At 35.9% G+C, this 16670-nt stretch overlaps 2 protein-coding genes across 2 annotated transcripts; both read right to left on the bottom strand.

Moving 5' to 3' along the window:
* Window positions 1-1751: 1751 nt before the first annotated feature.
* Window positions 1752-4254, bottom strand: LOC146934871 (electron transporter, putative (DUF179)). The gene is given in 4 exon segments (XM_085750122.1): window positions 1752-2010; window positions 2013-2637; window positions 3547-3686; window positions 3885-4254. Coding segments are annotated over 4 exon segments (1047 nt in total). The 5' UTR covers window positions 4117-4254; the 3' UTR covers window positions 1752-1960.
* Window positions 4255-11405: 7151 nt separating this feature from the next.
* On the bottom strand, window positions 11406-16370 carry LOC146934870 (uncharacterized). The gene has a single exon (XM_085750112.1). It carries the CDS (start codon window positions 15892-15894, stop codon window positions 14845-14847), a length of 1050 nt encoding a protein of 349 aa, XP_085606238.1. The 5' UTR covers window positions 15895-16370; the 3' UTR covers window positions 11406-14844.
* Between the last annotated feature and the right edge of the window lie 300 nt (window positions 16371-16670).

Raw genomic sequence — 16670 nt, 5'->3', positions numbered from 1 at the left:
TGCTCTTCGTATGGGTAACTTGCAAGTAACCAAGACTAGTTGCGGTCGTGAGTGGACTCCTCACAAGTGTGTGTCTTAGGTGCTCTGATACGTAACGGGATGGGAATTTTGTCATTGTTTTCTGTTCCTTACGTATTACCTTATGAATTTTCTAAGAGCTATTGTTGAACCAAGATATTATGAGATTTTATGTTGAGACCCTTGTGCCAAAGATTATTATTTAAAATGTTGAATTATTCCGCTGCGAAGTTTTAAATATTACGTTGTTGGATTTTGAAGGATAAATATTTATTTATTCAGTTTATGATTTTAAGAAAAGAATGTGACATTCCGTTATGATTGAGAAACTCTAATTTTTATTATGAAATTTTTATGTTGGAAAAACGGGGTGTTACAAATAGCACTCGTTACTAAATTAAAATAGTTATTTTGATATCCTTAAAAAAATGATACTCTAGTCTAGAGTATCATTTTTTTAAGGATATCAAAATAACTATTTTTATTTAGTAATGAGTGCTGTATCAAAATCAAAATTTTTTCCTTCTCGGACGATCTTCCCAAAACCACTTTCAACATTTCTATTCCTATCATTTATAATTATAATTAGGCCTTATAATTATATAACTTATCCTTCAAAATTTACAACCAATCCCTTTCAATTGAAAAATTTGGAATGATTTGGTTTATTTAAAGATTTCACTATTTGCTTGGAGGTTATTACTTTATAACTATTATGAATTTAATCTCCCGTAAATTATTCAAAAAAATGTTAAAAAAAACGAACAGACAAACACCTTATGACGCAAGTAAAAAGTCAAGGATTAAGGAGATGATGGAGATAGAGGAAGAAATGTGACGTACTTCATGAGCCAGCTAGATGACCAGAATGGTTAAGGAAGACAAATACAATCGTTAGTGCTATATGCATGTGATTTTTTTCTTTTATTTCATCGAAAATATTTTTAATAATATGAAACAATTTACAACTTCCTTTTGATAATTTTTTTCCTTCTAACTTCCTTACTTACCACTACCAACATGACAAGTTTTTAATTATGCTTCTCCTTGTATTTGATTAAAGAAATGAGTTGAGTTTGATTGGTTAAAAACACTTGATTGAAATGACCTATTGTTTATCTTTCTTGTAATTGTATTTCTTTATCAATTTCATTTCCCTCGAGTTCCATTTTCCCAATTATACCTATTGCATATTAATTTGGTGCCAACTTAGCTTTCGGCTAATATGAACTTCTCTAGTTGCCAACATGTCTGTCTCATAAAACTGTTTATGGATTCATCCAAATTATATTTAGGCAAAACTTCACAAGATTACCGTAACCTACAACTCTCAAAGTGGTGTCAACCAACAATCTTCGTTTACTTAAAGAAAAAAGAACTACAAACACAGGCACCACTAATAGGTGCTAGAAGCTTCATAAGTCTTATCATCAATAATAGATTACTTAAATTTAGTTACTTATGGATTGAAAGTTGTTAAGAAGATAAAATTGTCAAGATCAGACTTGTTCATAATCTTTGACCTCCACTAAAAAGTTCACTCATGAAATACGAGAATAAAGTATAATTTAAGCTTCAGAGAGAAGAGCTAAAATTTAACTTCGTCTGAAATTTCTTGATTGCTTCATATCTTGTCCCTAGGGATTTTTCCACGTTGTTCATAGGTTGAGAAAACATTGATTCATGGATGCTGCAAACTTTTGTTGTGTTTGTGCATTGGATATAACTATGACTAGCGCAAAACTAATCTCATACTTACATGCAACTAATGTCAATCATAATTACAAGAATTGTGATTCCTCTATTGATAGAAAACTAAAAGCAAGACGGAAGACTAAATTGCCTAATTATCTGACATTCGAGTAAACTTTCACTGCACATTGCTTCGCAACACCAACATTTTACATGCATCAATTTGTCTCTAAATCTGAATTATTAGTACCTATGGGTCTTGCTGGTATTGCTGTGGCTTCCGGCTCAATCCTGCGTACCCATAAGTTGCAAAATCTCCTCCCACAAACCTTCAGAAGAATCTGTCAAAGCCTTATACAGCAAACTTGAGCTACATGCAGCCACATACCAATACTCTGACTCAATTTCATCTCGCAACTGATCCATTTGCCATCCAGCATAACCAACAAAGAAACTGAAATCATGAGGCTTGATAATCCCCTTCTTCACAAGCCCTGCTGCATCATCTAAACAGTTTCGAGCTCCATAATATAGACCAGGGACTACCTCTTCAAATCCTGGAAGCTTCAACTTCTCTCCTGATTTTAGCAAAAACATGCTTGCCTCAAGAGGTCCACCAAAATGCAGAGAACAATCAGAGAAGGTGGTTACTAAATCATGATTTTTAGGATTCATCTGTTTAATCTTCTTGTGAAGAGGACGATTGATGACAATTCCAAAAGGCCCTTCTTGTGGGTGTCTAGTTCCAGATCTTAGAAGGAGAATAACAGTTCTTTCAAAGGTGCGAATACCATCAAGCTTGTCGGTAGCCACAAGTACACAGCCAGTCTCAGGTACAGGAATAGGATGAGCCCATTTTGTTTCAAGAGGTTTGGAAATGTGTAATGCCCCGCCTTCTTTGTGTGTATCGGCATCTGCTATTTCTTTCTGTTAATTAAGTCAAGAAAAACTCAGTTAATGAAACCTAACATCGAGTAAGTTGCTCCTGTATTGCTTCTTAGATATGGTCAATCATAACCAATAGTAGCTTCTACATCAATAATTAAAAGTACATCAAGTATAGATACATAGAATGCAAAAGGCGAAAAAGGATTTTTTTTCATTAATAATTATGAAAAAAAGTCAGTTTCCGTTTTCCATAATTTCAAATATGTTTTCATTTTCTATTTTCACCATTTATTGTATAAATCCTTAATAACAAGTACAAACAAGGTAGTATTTGTAAATATTAGTGAAAATAAAACACATTTTCTTAAACCAAACGAGCCATAAATAAAATGATACAAATCAACCCTTCATTTTTCTATAACTTGGTCACCAATATTAACCATTAGACGATAAACACCTCAATGGGACAGATACAGTCATGTTGTCAGCCTCAACCAAGGAGGCATCTTAGATTAATGACAAGTTCATCAAAAGGAGATGAATCTCCAACTATCTATCAAGTATGATTATACTACTGCTGAAACAAATCACATAAAGAGATATAACAGATGTTTTAAAACCTTGACAATTAACCTTTATCCCACTAGGTGGAGTCTTCTGAATGAATCAAACAATGCCATAATTATGTATCATGTATAAAGTTCACAAATAGACCATTGACTTCCTATAACTTTTTTTAGTCTCTCTCTACCTCTTAACTATTGGACTTATATGGGTTTTTCCAAACATGTCCAAACCACCTATGGGTTATGACAAGACTCTACCATCTTTTCTACAATGGAATGAAGTTATTCCAATTCAGGAAGTTGACGCGAACCACTTAAACAGACAGAGGTACATCATGTAAATTACAGACAGATTGTATTTATTTAGCAATGAATTGATTACCAGCTCATCTCTATATAGTTTAGCTCTGAATTCACGCCAATCCAGATTAACATGACCACCACGGTTCTCATTCTGAGAGTTGTTATTTGATTTATCACCATTATTATTTTTGCCTTCTGGAATAGACTGGTCACCATTACCTGTAAGGTTAGATTAATCAACAACACAACAGGCGGCTATACTTGTAAAACAGTAAATTAGAAGCATGATGACATTGACTGAATGTTTTAAAAGCATAGTAAAATTGGTTTGCAGGTTGATGGATAGAGAATTACTTACAAGTATAAATAATAATGCAAATGCAGTGAGTGACAACAAGAAATGAAGAGTATACATACCTCCTCCTCCTCCACCTCCGCCGTGATTATTGTTCTTCTTGTTCTTCTTGCCGCCGGCGTTAGCAGTGACAACAAGAAATGGGATGCGGCGGCGTTGAAAGTGTTGTTGTTGTTGTTTACAGTTAATGATCTCGGCGGCGTTGTAAAAAGATGATGATCTTGTTGTTCCAGAATAAAATGAATTGGTTGGGTACAAAAGATTGTTCTTCACATTAACGCCACACAGATCCATATTCACTTTTATTGATTTTATCGTTTCTGAAATTGATAATAATTCAACACGATTGGTAAGCGAGTGAGTCAGATAATACAACAATCAATAGATATATTTTAAAAATAAAAATAAAAATAAAAATAGTTGATTGGATTGCAGAGATAGATGAAGGAAAAAGAAGACGAAGAAGATTACCAAGAAAGAAAGAAGACAAAGAATGAAAGTGACGTTTTCGAAAGGAAGAAAGAGAATATGCTTCTTTCTTTTATTGGGCAATTAGGCACTTTAGTCCCTCAATGGGGAACGATTCGTCAATTTAGTCCCTGAATGCAGATAATATGCAAAACAGTCCCTGCATGGTCAATTTCAGGGACTAAAGTGACTAACGAAGTCTACATTCAGGGACTAAATTGACTAACGGAGTCTGTATTCAGGGACTAAATTGACTAACAAAGTCTACATTCAGGGACTATTTTGCAATTTATCTGCATTTAGGGACTAAATTGACGAATCGTTCCCCATTCAGGGACTAAAGTGACTAATTCCCCTTCTTTTATTACTCTCTCTCACTGCGACTTAACTAACCCTCCGTTCATTGCTTTTTCTTATCTATCTCTATATTTTCACCACTAACATATCAATAATCTTTCACCCAAAATTAACTTCATTTCTTTATAACTTTTAATGTAAATTAAAATTAAATTTAAATATTTATTATTAATTTTATGCTTTTGGAATTTAAAATTTAATTATATATGCCCATTTTTATTACCTTAAGAAATCTAATCATACAATTTTAAACTATACACTAATGATATTTTGAATTCAAAATATGCATTAAAATTTTGATTGTATTAAAATGGATAAGTAACTAGCATGGACACCCGTGCCAAGCACGGGCTAGAATGTCGTTATATTTTATGGAGGGAATATTGTGATGTATCAAGTGTTACTTAAAATTTTAGATGGAGTTTTGGTTGTATCATTATCACTTGTGTGGTTTCTCTTTATCCAAATTGTCGATCTACATCAACGTAGGCTCCCACAGAATGCCCAACGGTGGTATCACATCCGGGTTCGACGTTGTGGGGGATCGAGAGTTGCTCTTGGTGGTGGACTACAGACACAAAGATCCGAACACTTAATGGAGAGATGTTAATGTCTCAAGTGTGAGTTAAAATTCCGTATTGTATGCAAGAGTAGATGTGAGAAACATATAAGTGAAATGACTCATATACATAATGCCTTAAGACTTTGAAAGAAGATAGGATGTGAATCTCACTTCTGTGATTGATCTTAGCTTAATGTGATAATACAATCCATTGTAGGATCCTAGCCTAATGTGATGATTTGTTTCGTTATTTTTTGAGTGTCATTTGTTTAACTTTTCATCTTAAATTTTAGTTTTTGAATGTGATTAGCTTTCATGCACAAAAAAAAAACCTTTGTCATTTCAAATTCCTTCACTTATGGTATTTCATGGGATCTTGCAATGGAAAAATGTATATGTATGATGAGTTGACAAAATACATATTCGTTATACATTTTAAATAGATGTACATATTTTCAATAAATCTAATATTTTGGTAGCATAATTGCCCAGTAATATTCAACTTCTTCAACAAATCCATAAAATCACCAGCAATTCATTATGTTTCCTATGCTCTCACGAATAAAACGCACACTCCTTATTTTTTTTTCTCTTTTCATTTCTATCAAGTTCAAATTCATTTTTAATCTTCTTTTCTTTTATAATTTACTTTATCTCTTCTCATGAAAGAAAGAAACAAACACCCCTCTATGAAACTGCCGTCAACCCACTTTTTTTTACCATGTCATGTCTCTGACCTTATGTGATATCTCACCAGATCACATACATAATAGTCTCACACTTAAGGGAGAGATGTTTATGTTTCATATGTGAGTTAAACTTGTGTGCAATAATATACATTGAGTAACATATAAGCAAGAAGAACAATATACATAATGTCTTAAGATTTTACGCAAAGATGTGATGTCAATCTCACTTGTGGAGTTTCTCATAGTCAAATGTGATGGTCCAACCCATTGTAGACTCCCTCAGAACTCTAAACATTATAGTGATTTAAACTTGTGTGCAATAATATACATTGAGTAACGTATAAGCGAGAAGAACAATATACCTAATGTCTTAAGATTTTACGCGAAGATGTGCTGTCAATATCACTTGTGGAGTTTCTCATAGTCAAATGTGATGGTCCAACCCATTGTAGACTCCCTCAGAACTCTAAACATTAATTTTTTTTTTTTAGTTTTTGAATTTCATTTGTTTAACTTTTTATATCAAGTATAAGTTTTTGGATGTCATTTGCTTTTGTACAATTTTTTTATCCAATCAATATTATATCAAATACCTCCATATTTGGCCTTTCGGTGAACGAACATGCGAATGGAAAAATACAAATGTGTTATGCTGAATTGAAAAAGTACATGATTATTAAACATTTTATAAAGATGTGGCGTTTTTTTAACCGAGTCTATTTTTTGGTGAAATATTTACTCTTAAATTTCCAACACTTTTTAACTGACCCATAAAATTGTCAGTAACTCGCTATATTTCCGATACTTCCATGGACAAAACACACTATTTTTTTCCCTTATCATTTCTTTCATGTTCAAATTTCTTTTCATATTCTAATTTAATTTTATTGTTGCTAAATTTATTTCTCTCGTTTCATGAAAGATGGGAACACAAACTTCCCTCCGCAAAAACACCATTAATCCATTTTTTTAACCATGTTGTGCCTTCGCCTAACCTTATTTGACTATCAACAAATTACAGACGCATTGAGTCTCACACTTTAGAGATATATGTTCATGTGTAAATTGTGACTTAAAGTTCCACATTATTGGATGCCAAAGTAGACGTTGAGAAACATATAAGTAAGATGACCAATACAGCTAATGCCTTAAGGTTTTGGATAATGATGTGATGTCAATCACAATTGTGTGGTTTCAATTAGCCTAATGTGATAGTCCAACCTACTGTAGACACCCTTAGAACTCTCAACATTACGATAAACGGTTTCGTTAGTTTTGGGATGCCAATTATTTAATTTTTATATCAAATTTATGTTTTTGGGTGTTGTTCACTTTCATGCAATATTTTTTAATCAATCTCTAAGATATTAAATTCCTTATCCTTTGATCTTTGGTGGAATTTAACCATAGATAAACACTTAAGTGTTATGCTGAGTTAACAAAATATGTGCTTAGTAAATTCTTTATATGTTGTTGCGTTTTTTTACTCGAATCTAACTTTTTGGTAAATTAGTTTTTTTAACGCAATCTAACTTTTTGGTAAATTAATTACACAAAAACTTCAACTCCTTCAACAATTTCATAAAATCACTTGCAACTTACTTCGTTCTTTATAACCTCATGGACAAAATACACAATTCTTATTTTTTTTAACCGGTATCAGTTCTCTCAATCTCAAATTTATTTTTCATCTTCTAATTTCTTTGATATCTTCTCATGAAATAAAGGAACAAAAACACACTTTTAGTAAATTACCATTAATCTACCTTTTTGATCATGTTGTACATCAGTTTGACCTTATTTGGCTATGTCACGTAATTACGGACACAGAGAATGTCACACTTGAGGGAGATATGTTATCGTGTAAAATAAGAGTTAAAGTTCTACAATGAAAGGAATAGTAGATATTGAATAAGATATAAGTGAGATGACTCACAAACGTGTGCCTAAATAATTTGGGAGAAATTGTGGTGTCGATATCATTTGTCTAGTTTCTTTTAGCCTAATGCAAAGATACAACCCAATGTAGGTTACACTTGCAGTCCCGAAATTATGATGATTTGTTTTGTTAGCTTTTGAATGTCATTTGTTTAATTTTTTTATGTTAAATATTATATTTTGGAAGTCGTTCGCTTTCATGCAATTTTTATTTGTCAAGGCGATAACTTTTTTTTATTTAACCTCTATTATTTTAAGTTCCTTCACCTTTAGTCTTTAGTGGGATATGACGGAAAAACGTTTATGTGTTATGCTGAGTTGAAAAATTCATGTTTATTGTACATTTTAAATTGATGTGTGTCGCGTCATTTTTCGGAGATCAAAGCTATTTGGTTAGCGTTTGACTCACTTTTTATTTCACGACTTTGAAAAAATTTATTTAAATTGGGGGGTCCGGGGGTTGGTTATATTTAGGGAAGGTATTAGCACCCTAAATATTCGTAGTACTCTACGAGAACCTTTTGGTTTTATTTAACGTTTTGTGCTATAAACTTGCTTGCTTTTTTTTAAAAAAATGAAACTTTGAAATGATTAAAAAAAGAAGACCTAATTATCTACATTTTATTGATTTGGAAGGACGAGTGTCCTCTGCCTACGTACCCGTGAGGGATCAAAACCTCGTAGTTCGGGGTTAAGAAAATGACGTTTGATTTGTTTTGGTGTTTTTTATTAATTTTGAAAAAAGGTTTTAAAATAAAAGCAAAGTGGCAAATGAGTATTTGTTTGTATTTTTTATATTGAAAGAAAGATGACTCAAAGTATGATTAAAATTGATTTGATATTTGATTAAGAAAGAAAGTAAAAAGAACGATCACTTGATTGAAAATCAAGGTTTATTATGAAAATATTTTTGTGATTTTTGTTATTTGAATGTTTTTGTTGTTTTGGAATAATAAATGAAAATTAAACTAACGGAGCAATAAAAATAAAAGCGCGTGGATTTTTGTAGTGACGTTAGGTCACCACAAAATCCCTAATCTAATTTTTTTTGTATTTTTTTGATATATATATATAAAGCGGTAAAGAAATAAAAGACACACACACACACACACACACTTTTCTCATTTATATTTACATTGGACCTAAATACATTCTAATTGCTGGAAAATAAATGACAATAATTAAAATGCTAAATAAAAATAAAAATAAAATGCTAAAAAGAAATAAAATGCAAGAAAATAAAAGAAAGGGACAACCGAAGTGACAAAAATTACCGAAGGGACAAAATTCCGAAGGGACTTATTCCGAAGGGACAGAAAAAAGAGGGAGAAGAAAAGAATAGCTCGTCAACACAAGCTAAATGAGGGAGAAGAGAGAAAAGTTCTTTGACAACTCAAGAGAACTTTTTGGTGTGTGAAATTGTGAAGGATGAGAGCGCTATTTATAGGTTCTAAGGTTGATGAAAAATGGAAAATTGGTTTAATGCACTTTGATGGGGATTTGAATGAGATTGATGGTTTTGGAATGTGATTTGAATGATTTTTCAAATGAGAGAGTTAACATGTAAAAATGGCATGATTGGTGGCACACTTGAGAAAGAAAAAAAATAGGACCTTGACACTATATTTTTTGACAATTTTTGGACTCATTAAAAAAAGTTAATAAAAACTTAAAGAAGTAATTAAACAAAAAAAAACAAAAAAAAAAAAAAGATATAAAAATCAAGACTGAATAAAAATGAAAGATAAAAATAAAAACTAAAAGTTTAAAAAAAATGACCAATAAATTAAAAAAGTGAGAAGAGGTATTGATGATGAAACGCGTTCCTGATGAAAAATGGGAAGAAAGTTTTGACTCTGCACTGATTATGGCATGGCTTGGAGGAAAAATATTTTGGACCCCTGGACACTTAATTTTGGACTCATTGACACTTTGGCTTTTTTTACTTGGACAATAAAATAAAAGTGACTAAAATAAAATATGAAAAATGACTAATTAAAAGCTAAAATAAAAACTGGAAATAAAAACTAAAATTATAAAATTAAATAAAAGATGGAAATTAAAGAGTAAATAACAAATAATAAAAAAATAAAGAAAACTAAAATTATAAAAATATAAAGAGCGAAGAGGGCCCGACTCGGAACCAAACATGAGATATTTTAAGATACATTTTTGCTGAAATTTCCTTTGAAAAGTCAAAGACTATTCAGGGTCAGACAATGTATGAATGTAGGATGTTAGGTCAAAAATTGGGGTATGACAGATGCCCCTATTTAAGTTTTCTTCGTTCGGAGATTTGAAGATGAAATCTTTGAGTTGACGGGACGAAGAGACTTAAATACAAAAGTACACCAATTTTTGACCTAAGATGTTGTGAAATGCTCATGATGCAATTATGAATGCAGGACGACAAAGGTGATTTGACTGGGACGAGAAACAAACAACGGGATACCCAATTTGTTAAAGAAAGGGATACGACTCCGCTGGAGAATTGCAGTTTCACTGGGGAAGAGATTGTCTACTACCGTATCGGTTTGGAATGATAGCTTAATGAAAACAAAACATTGTTAGCGACATCACTTGAACAGCTAAGCTGGGGATGACACTGGAGAAAATAAAATGTGATTTCAAACTGTTCATTGGTTGGAACTGACCATGACGAAAGGTAAACTCAAGCGGTCCGTTGTTTAGGACTGGCAGCTTAAAACAAGACAAAAGGTAAACTCAAGCGGTCCGTTGTTTAGGACTAGCAGCTTGAAACAAGACAAAAGGTAAACTCAAGTAGTCCGTTGTTTAGGACTGACAGCCTGAAACAAGACAAAATGTAGACACAAGCGGTCCGTTGTTTTGGACTAGCAGCTTGAAACAAGACAAAAAAAGGTAAACCCAAGCGGTCCGTTGTTTAGGACTGGCAGCTTGGAACAAGACAAAAAGGAAACTCAAGCGGTCCGTTGTTTAGGACTAGCAGCCTGAAACAAGACAAAAGGAAACTCAAGCGGTCCGTTGTTTAGCACTGGCAGCTTGAACAAAATGAACCTCAAGCGGTCCGTTGTTTAGGACTGGCAGCTTGAAACAGGATAAAAAGGAAACTCAAGCGGTCCGTTGTTTAGGACTAGCAGCCTGAAATAAGACAAAAAGGAAACTCAAGCGGTCCGTTGTTTAGGACTGGCAGCCTGAAACAAGACAAAATGTAGACACAAGCGGTCCATTGTTTTGGACTAGCAGCTTGAAACAAGAAAAAAAAGGCAAACTCAAGCGGTCCGTTGTTTAGGACTGGCAGCTTGAAACAAGATAAAAAGGTAAACTCAAGCGGTCCGTTGTTTAGGACTGGCAGCTTGAAGCAAAAAGTAGACTCAAGCGGTCCGTTGTTTAGGACTGGCAGCTTGAAACAAGGCAAAAAGTAGACTCAAGCGGTCCGTTGTTTAGGACTGGCAGCTTGAAACAAGATAAACTCAAGCGGTCCGTTGTTTAGGACTCGCAGCTTGAAATAAGAAGTAGACTCAAGCGGTCCGTTGTTTAGGACTGGCAGCTTGAAACAAGGCAAAAAGTAGACTCAAGCGGTCCGTTGTTTGGGACTGGCAGCTTGAAACAATTGAAGACTGAAATGAAAGGATACGACCAAACACTGGGTGACTGATGCAACCACGTATGAATTGATATTGTGTATATATTGTGTATGCATGAATGTATGAATATGTGAAAGTATTAATGTATGAATGTATGATTGTATGAATGTATGGATGTAGCTCGTACGACTGTATAAATTGGATATGACATGCGACTCGATGAAACGAGACAAGATAAGTAGGATGGGAGGCGGACTGACATCGCAGTACAAACACTCGGCAAACTTCCTTGGAGATGATATTATTGTGAACAAATCGAGCCGTTGGCGGTGTAAAACCTGGCACAAGGTAGCAGCTGATGCTCCTGGGGATAAAGCCCATTGTTGACCAAGAGTCTGGAAGAAGTCGCCATTTGTAAATCGACGCAGAGTGTTCTTCCACTGGTATGCTTCAGCAGTCATGTTTTTTTTTTTTTTTTTGAAAATCCCTAACTTTTGCCTGGACCGCCCTTTCGGGTTTTCAGTCCACCGGGACGCTCTCTATTGCCTAAGTCGCCTTTTCAGGTTTTCAACTTAGCGAGCTTTTAATTTTTTTTGTATTTCTTTTTTGAATTTCTGGATTATGACTGCGTCCTGCTCAAAGCAGAGGTCCTCTCCATAGTGCTTAGCTATGTTTCTCTTCCGGAGTGTAACCGTTCTCGAGGCGGATGCGGATGTACGCTTCAACTACTCACGAGTTCAAAGAGGATGTGTTTGTTGTTCACACTTTTCAAAAGATGTAAAACAGGTTTTGTATTGTGAAAATTTTTGCTTCAAGTATTGCCATCAAAAATAGAAGAAATTTTGCAAATAGAATAAATGAGAGTTCCAAATAAATGGGCACAGGCTCAAGTTTGATGAATTGAGTGGTGGCCTGCCAATGGCGTGGCCCCATGGATCTTTGAAAAATTTGGAAAATGGTAAATATATGGGTAGGTACATTGAACACAATAACAATTATTCTCCCTAACAACTTTGAATGCCCCTGTTTCGAGTCTTTGATCTGCAGTGCTCCGAATCAGAGGTCTTTTGATAGCTGGATGCCCCAAGTGGATCTTGCATGTCCGTATGCGACCTTGAATTGCCCCTACTCCGAGTCTTGGATTTGTAGATGCTTAAATTAGAGGTTCTTTGATAGCAGGTGTGCCCCAAGTGGATCGTGCCTGACTGGATGCAGTTACTTTGTCATGATCCTTAATTTTTGCATAGATCGCCCTTTTGGGGTTTCAATCTATCAGGATAATCATTTTTGTTCATGTCTCTAATTTTTGCCTGGACCTCCCTTTCGGGTTTTCAGTCCACCGAGACGCTCATTTTTGCCTAAGCCGCCTTTTTAGGTTTGCGACTTATCGAGCTTTTATTTTTGACAGAGTATTTCTTGACTGCACCAGCATTCATAGGACGTGTGAGTTTGTCACCATCCATAGTTGTAAAAGTCATTGCACACGAGCCTTCAAAGTTAGGCGTCCACTTGCCCCTGGAATCTGGTTGAAAAGTAGTACAAAGTTCCCTTCTTGAAATTCATGGGGACGAACCTTTTTGTTAGAAGCTTGTTTTAAACCTCTTTTGATATATTTGTACAAGGTCGTCATACGTTTAAATTCGACGAAGCTTGGACTTTAGCAGAACTCCTATTGACGGGACTTCGACTTCCACGAGAAGCACGACCTCCATGTCGTATATTGGGGAAGGAGGGGGGTTGCCCCTGTTGAAATGTGTACTGGAGTATGATACTCATGAAGTGTAGACGATAACATCTCGGGCCAATCTTTGTAAGCGACTGCCATCTTCTGGACAATCTTCTTGATTTTTGTTTGCAACTTCAACGGCTAAGATGCCCCAGTGTGCGAGAGATTTCATCAGGAGCTTCGGATACAAGGAACTCAAAGTTGGAAGATAGTATAAGGTTAATGTGTTCAACGGGTTTATTAATGCATGATTTGATTATTGATTTTGACAAGTAAGTATAAGTTATGATTATGCAGATATTTGAAGATGATTATTTTTTGGGTTTTTTTGTATTACCATTTTTCTAGAAAAAGCACAAAATAAAAACAAAGCCGGGATCAAAACGACTTTTTTATCAGTGATGGAAATACTTAAAGCAAAAAGCCCTACACAAGTTCACTTTCATCTCGGGCGGGACGAAAAGATTTTTGAAAAGCAGCAAACAACAAACAAACGCATTATTTGAACAGATGAGTAGTAGAAGGAACATCAAAAGCGACCTAATTGCGGCTATCCACTCCATGTGTCACAATACTAGGTAATATAATTCTGCAGTGGATTAACTTGTACGTCCGAATTTAATCTTCAAGAAGCAAGATATTGGCTTCAATCAGCTTCTGGACTTTAATCTTCAAAGAGAAACAATGCTCGATGTCATGGCCGGGTGCTCCTTAATGAAAGGCACATGAGAGGTCAGGTTGATACCAAACCGGCAACCTGTTAGGAACCCGAGGGGGCTTTCTAGTTTGGACAAGATTCTTCATGAGCAAGATGGGAAGCAGCTCCGCATATGTCATTGGGATTGGGTCAAACTGCATCCTTGGAGCCTGTTGTTGAGGCTGCTGTTGACGTTGGCGTTCGGACCCTTGCTGGAACTGATTCCGCAAAGCTACCAGTGAAACCACCAGGATGTTCAGTCTCTCTGATTCGGCCTGGGGTGTTCTGATTTCTTGTTCAGACTGATACGTTCACTCTTTTGTTTGCACGAGTGTTGTAGGTGCGAGTTGGCCTTGGACGAGGACAGTCGGACCACTTTTGAGACAAATTGACCTTTTATGGAAAAGAAATCTTGTGAGACTCGGAATCGAGACTATGAAATGCAAAATGATGCATGATGCTTATGCAAAAATAGACACTTTTTTTTCCGAAGGACTTATAAAAGCAAATTTGTAAACATCATAAATGAAAAATTCATTGACTAATTAAAGTACTATAAGATAACTCCCTTTTAACAAAACTGAGCCAAGGGATAGACTCCAAAGTACATCACAAAAAGTTAGGAAATAACATAAAGTGGTGAATCAACTAGGAAACTCTTGAGCTCTTGTAGTAGACTATTCCTCGAAATCTGGGTGCACCCCTGCGAAGAAATCCATGCACTCCTTCTTGCTGATAAATTGTGCAAGCCTCACACTTTGAGCTTGGATCTGAGCGTTTTTCTCGATCAATTGTCGCTCTTTGTTGAGGAGCTCATGCTTAAGCTGCCCTACTTCAAACATAGCTTCCTCGTACTTCCTTTTCCAAGTGGTACACACACGGTTTAAGTTAGCCATTTTCTCTTGGTACTTTTCTTGGGTACTAAGGGGTAGGGGTAAAGGTATTGTTGGAGTGGTTGAGGACAAGTACCTCGGTATAGGGTAAGGCATCATATACTCAGCAGCTCTATCGATAACCCATTAGGTATAGGTTTCATAAGTGAGGTCTGACTTATCCCCCAATTGATTGCTGTTTTTTCTGCGGATGGTACGCCAAGCTTTCATGAACTGGTCTCTCATACCCTTGCTATCGGTGAGGTTGAGATAGAATGTGCCCTCTAGTGCAATGTTGCAAGGCTTTTCTTTCATAGGATACCCGAACTGGCGTCTAGCTAGGATAGGGTTGTAGCTGATTCCCCCATGAATACCGAGGAGAGGCACATTACCGAAGTCTCCACATGAGTCAATGATGGTTCCGGTATCGTAAGCTGGGTTGTACCAAACTACATCGGCTGGAGCAAGGGACATGATTTTCTCTGAGTATATAGCTTTGTCTTTGGAGAGGTAGAATTGGGGTAGGTGTGAGATGTACCACCTATAGAGTAAAGGTGCACAACAAAGGATGGTTCCGCCCTGCTTATCGGTTCTATGGTGGATGGAGTGGTAAGTATCAGCAAGGAGAGTTGGGACAGGGTTTTTGGTGAGGAAAATTTGGATGGCATTAGCATCGACGAAACCATTAACGTTGGGGAAAAGCACAAGGCCATAGATGAGCAAGGCCAGGATGGACTCGAAAGCAAGGGTATTCTTTGATGCAGCAAAAATGTTGGCTTTACTGATTAGGAATTTGGAAGTTAGCCCCTGGATTTTCTCTTTCCCTTTGGTAGTGAGGTTATCAGTTATGTCGGATATCTTGAGGTGAAGGGCTTTTGCAATATCGGATGCTGTAGGGGGCCCCTCGAGACCACTGAAAGGTATTCTGTCAAGTACTGGTAAGCCGACCAAGTAGGAATACTCTTCAAGGGTGGGGACAAGCTGGTAGTCCGGGAAGGTGAAGCAGTGGAGACGAGGATCGTAGAATTGGACCAGAGTCTTGAGGATCCCTTCGTCGAACTTTGTGTTGAGGATCTTGAGCAACTTCCCATGATGAGCCTGAAAACCAGCTGGATTAGTGATGACATCTCCTAAACTCCTCAAGCTCCCCAGATCTTGGCTTTGGAAGCTATACTTCTTAATACTCCTAGTAGTCATATCTACAATGTTTACAACAAAAACTTGTTTAAGTCCTTCGATATATTTATGAATGGAAAAGAATATTTATGAATGAATGCATGTATGCATGTTTATGCTCAAAGTACATAGAATACATGGTGGTGAGGTTAAGTCCACATGTTGGGGTCAAGGGTAACAACGCCATTTGGTAAGGACTATGGTTTTGAATTGCACTCGTAACAAAGGTTCTACCGAGTTCCCAAATTACAACTACCCTTATGAACATATCGGTGCGTAGGACTGCTCCTAGTCCAATAATATTCGTAAGGAAGTCTAGTTTGAGTGTAGTATCGCGTGACGACCAAAGTCAAGACTGCTCTTGGTTTAGCCACCGCACTACGTCCTAAAAGAGGCCAAGATGGGTTAAGGGTGATCTAAAGGTCCTCAACGTTTGAAGGATTTCAAAAATAATAATGCCAATCACGACTGCTCATGGTGACATAGTACTACTCTTGAAACCCACGTTGAGTGGAGTTATATCACATGCGCACATATCGCAGGACCGCTCCTGGTATGGCACTATGATCGTACCCCGTCCTATCTTATTTTTCACTCAAGCCCGGGTGTAGGACTTATGATCTCACCACTCACGTTTTAAGAAAGGAGAAAGAAGAAGGGAGAACAAATATACACGTAATTTCCATCTTTTATTTTTTGGATTTTTTTTTTTTTAAGCAAGTTATAGCACAAAAATTAAATAAGACCAAGTTAGGCTCAACCCTCTTAGGGGGATTCCCCAGTGAAGTCGCCATTTC

This window comes from Medicago sativa, chromosome 3, assembly GCF_051527215.1.
Source record: "Medicago sativa cultivar Bolivia chromosome 3, Bolivia_mono, whole genome shotgun sequence".
NCBI lineage: Eukaryota > Viridiplantae > Streptophyta > Magnoliopsida > Fabales > Fabaceae > Medicago > Medicago sativa.
This window is presented reverse-complemented; position numbering and strand designations above follow the sequence as displayed.

Bases quoted from the DNA above. Each gene is read 5' to 3' on its own strand.
- LOC146934870 (XM_085750112.1), bottom strand. From the start codon at position 15,894: ATGACTACTAGGAGTATTAAGAAGTATAGCTTCCAAAGCCAAGATCTG.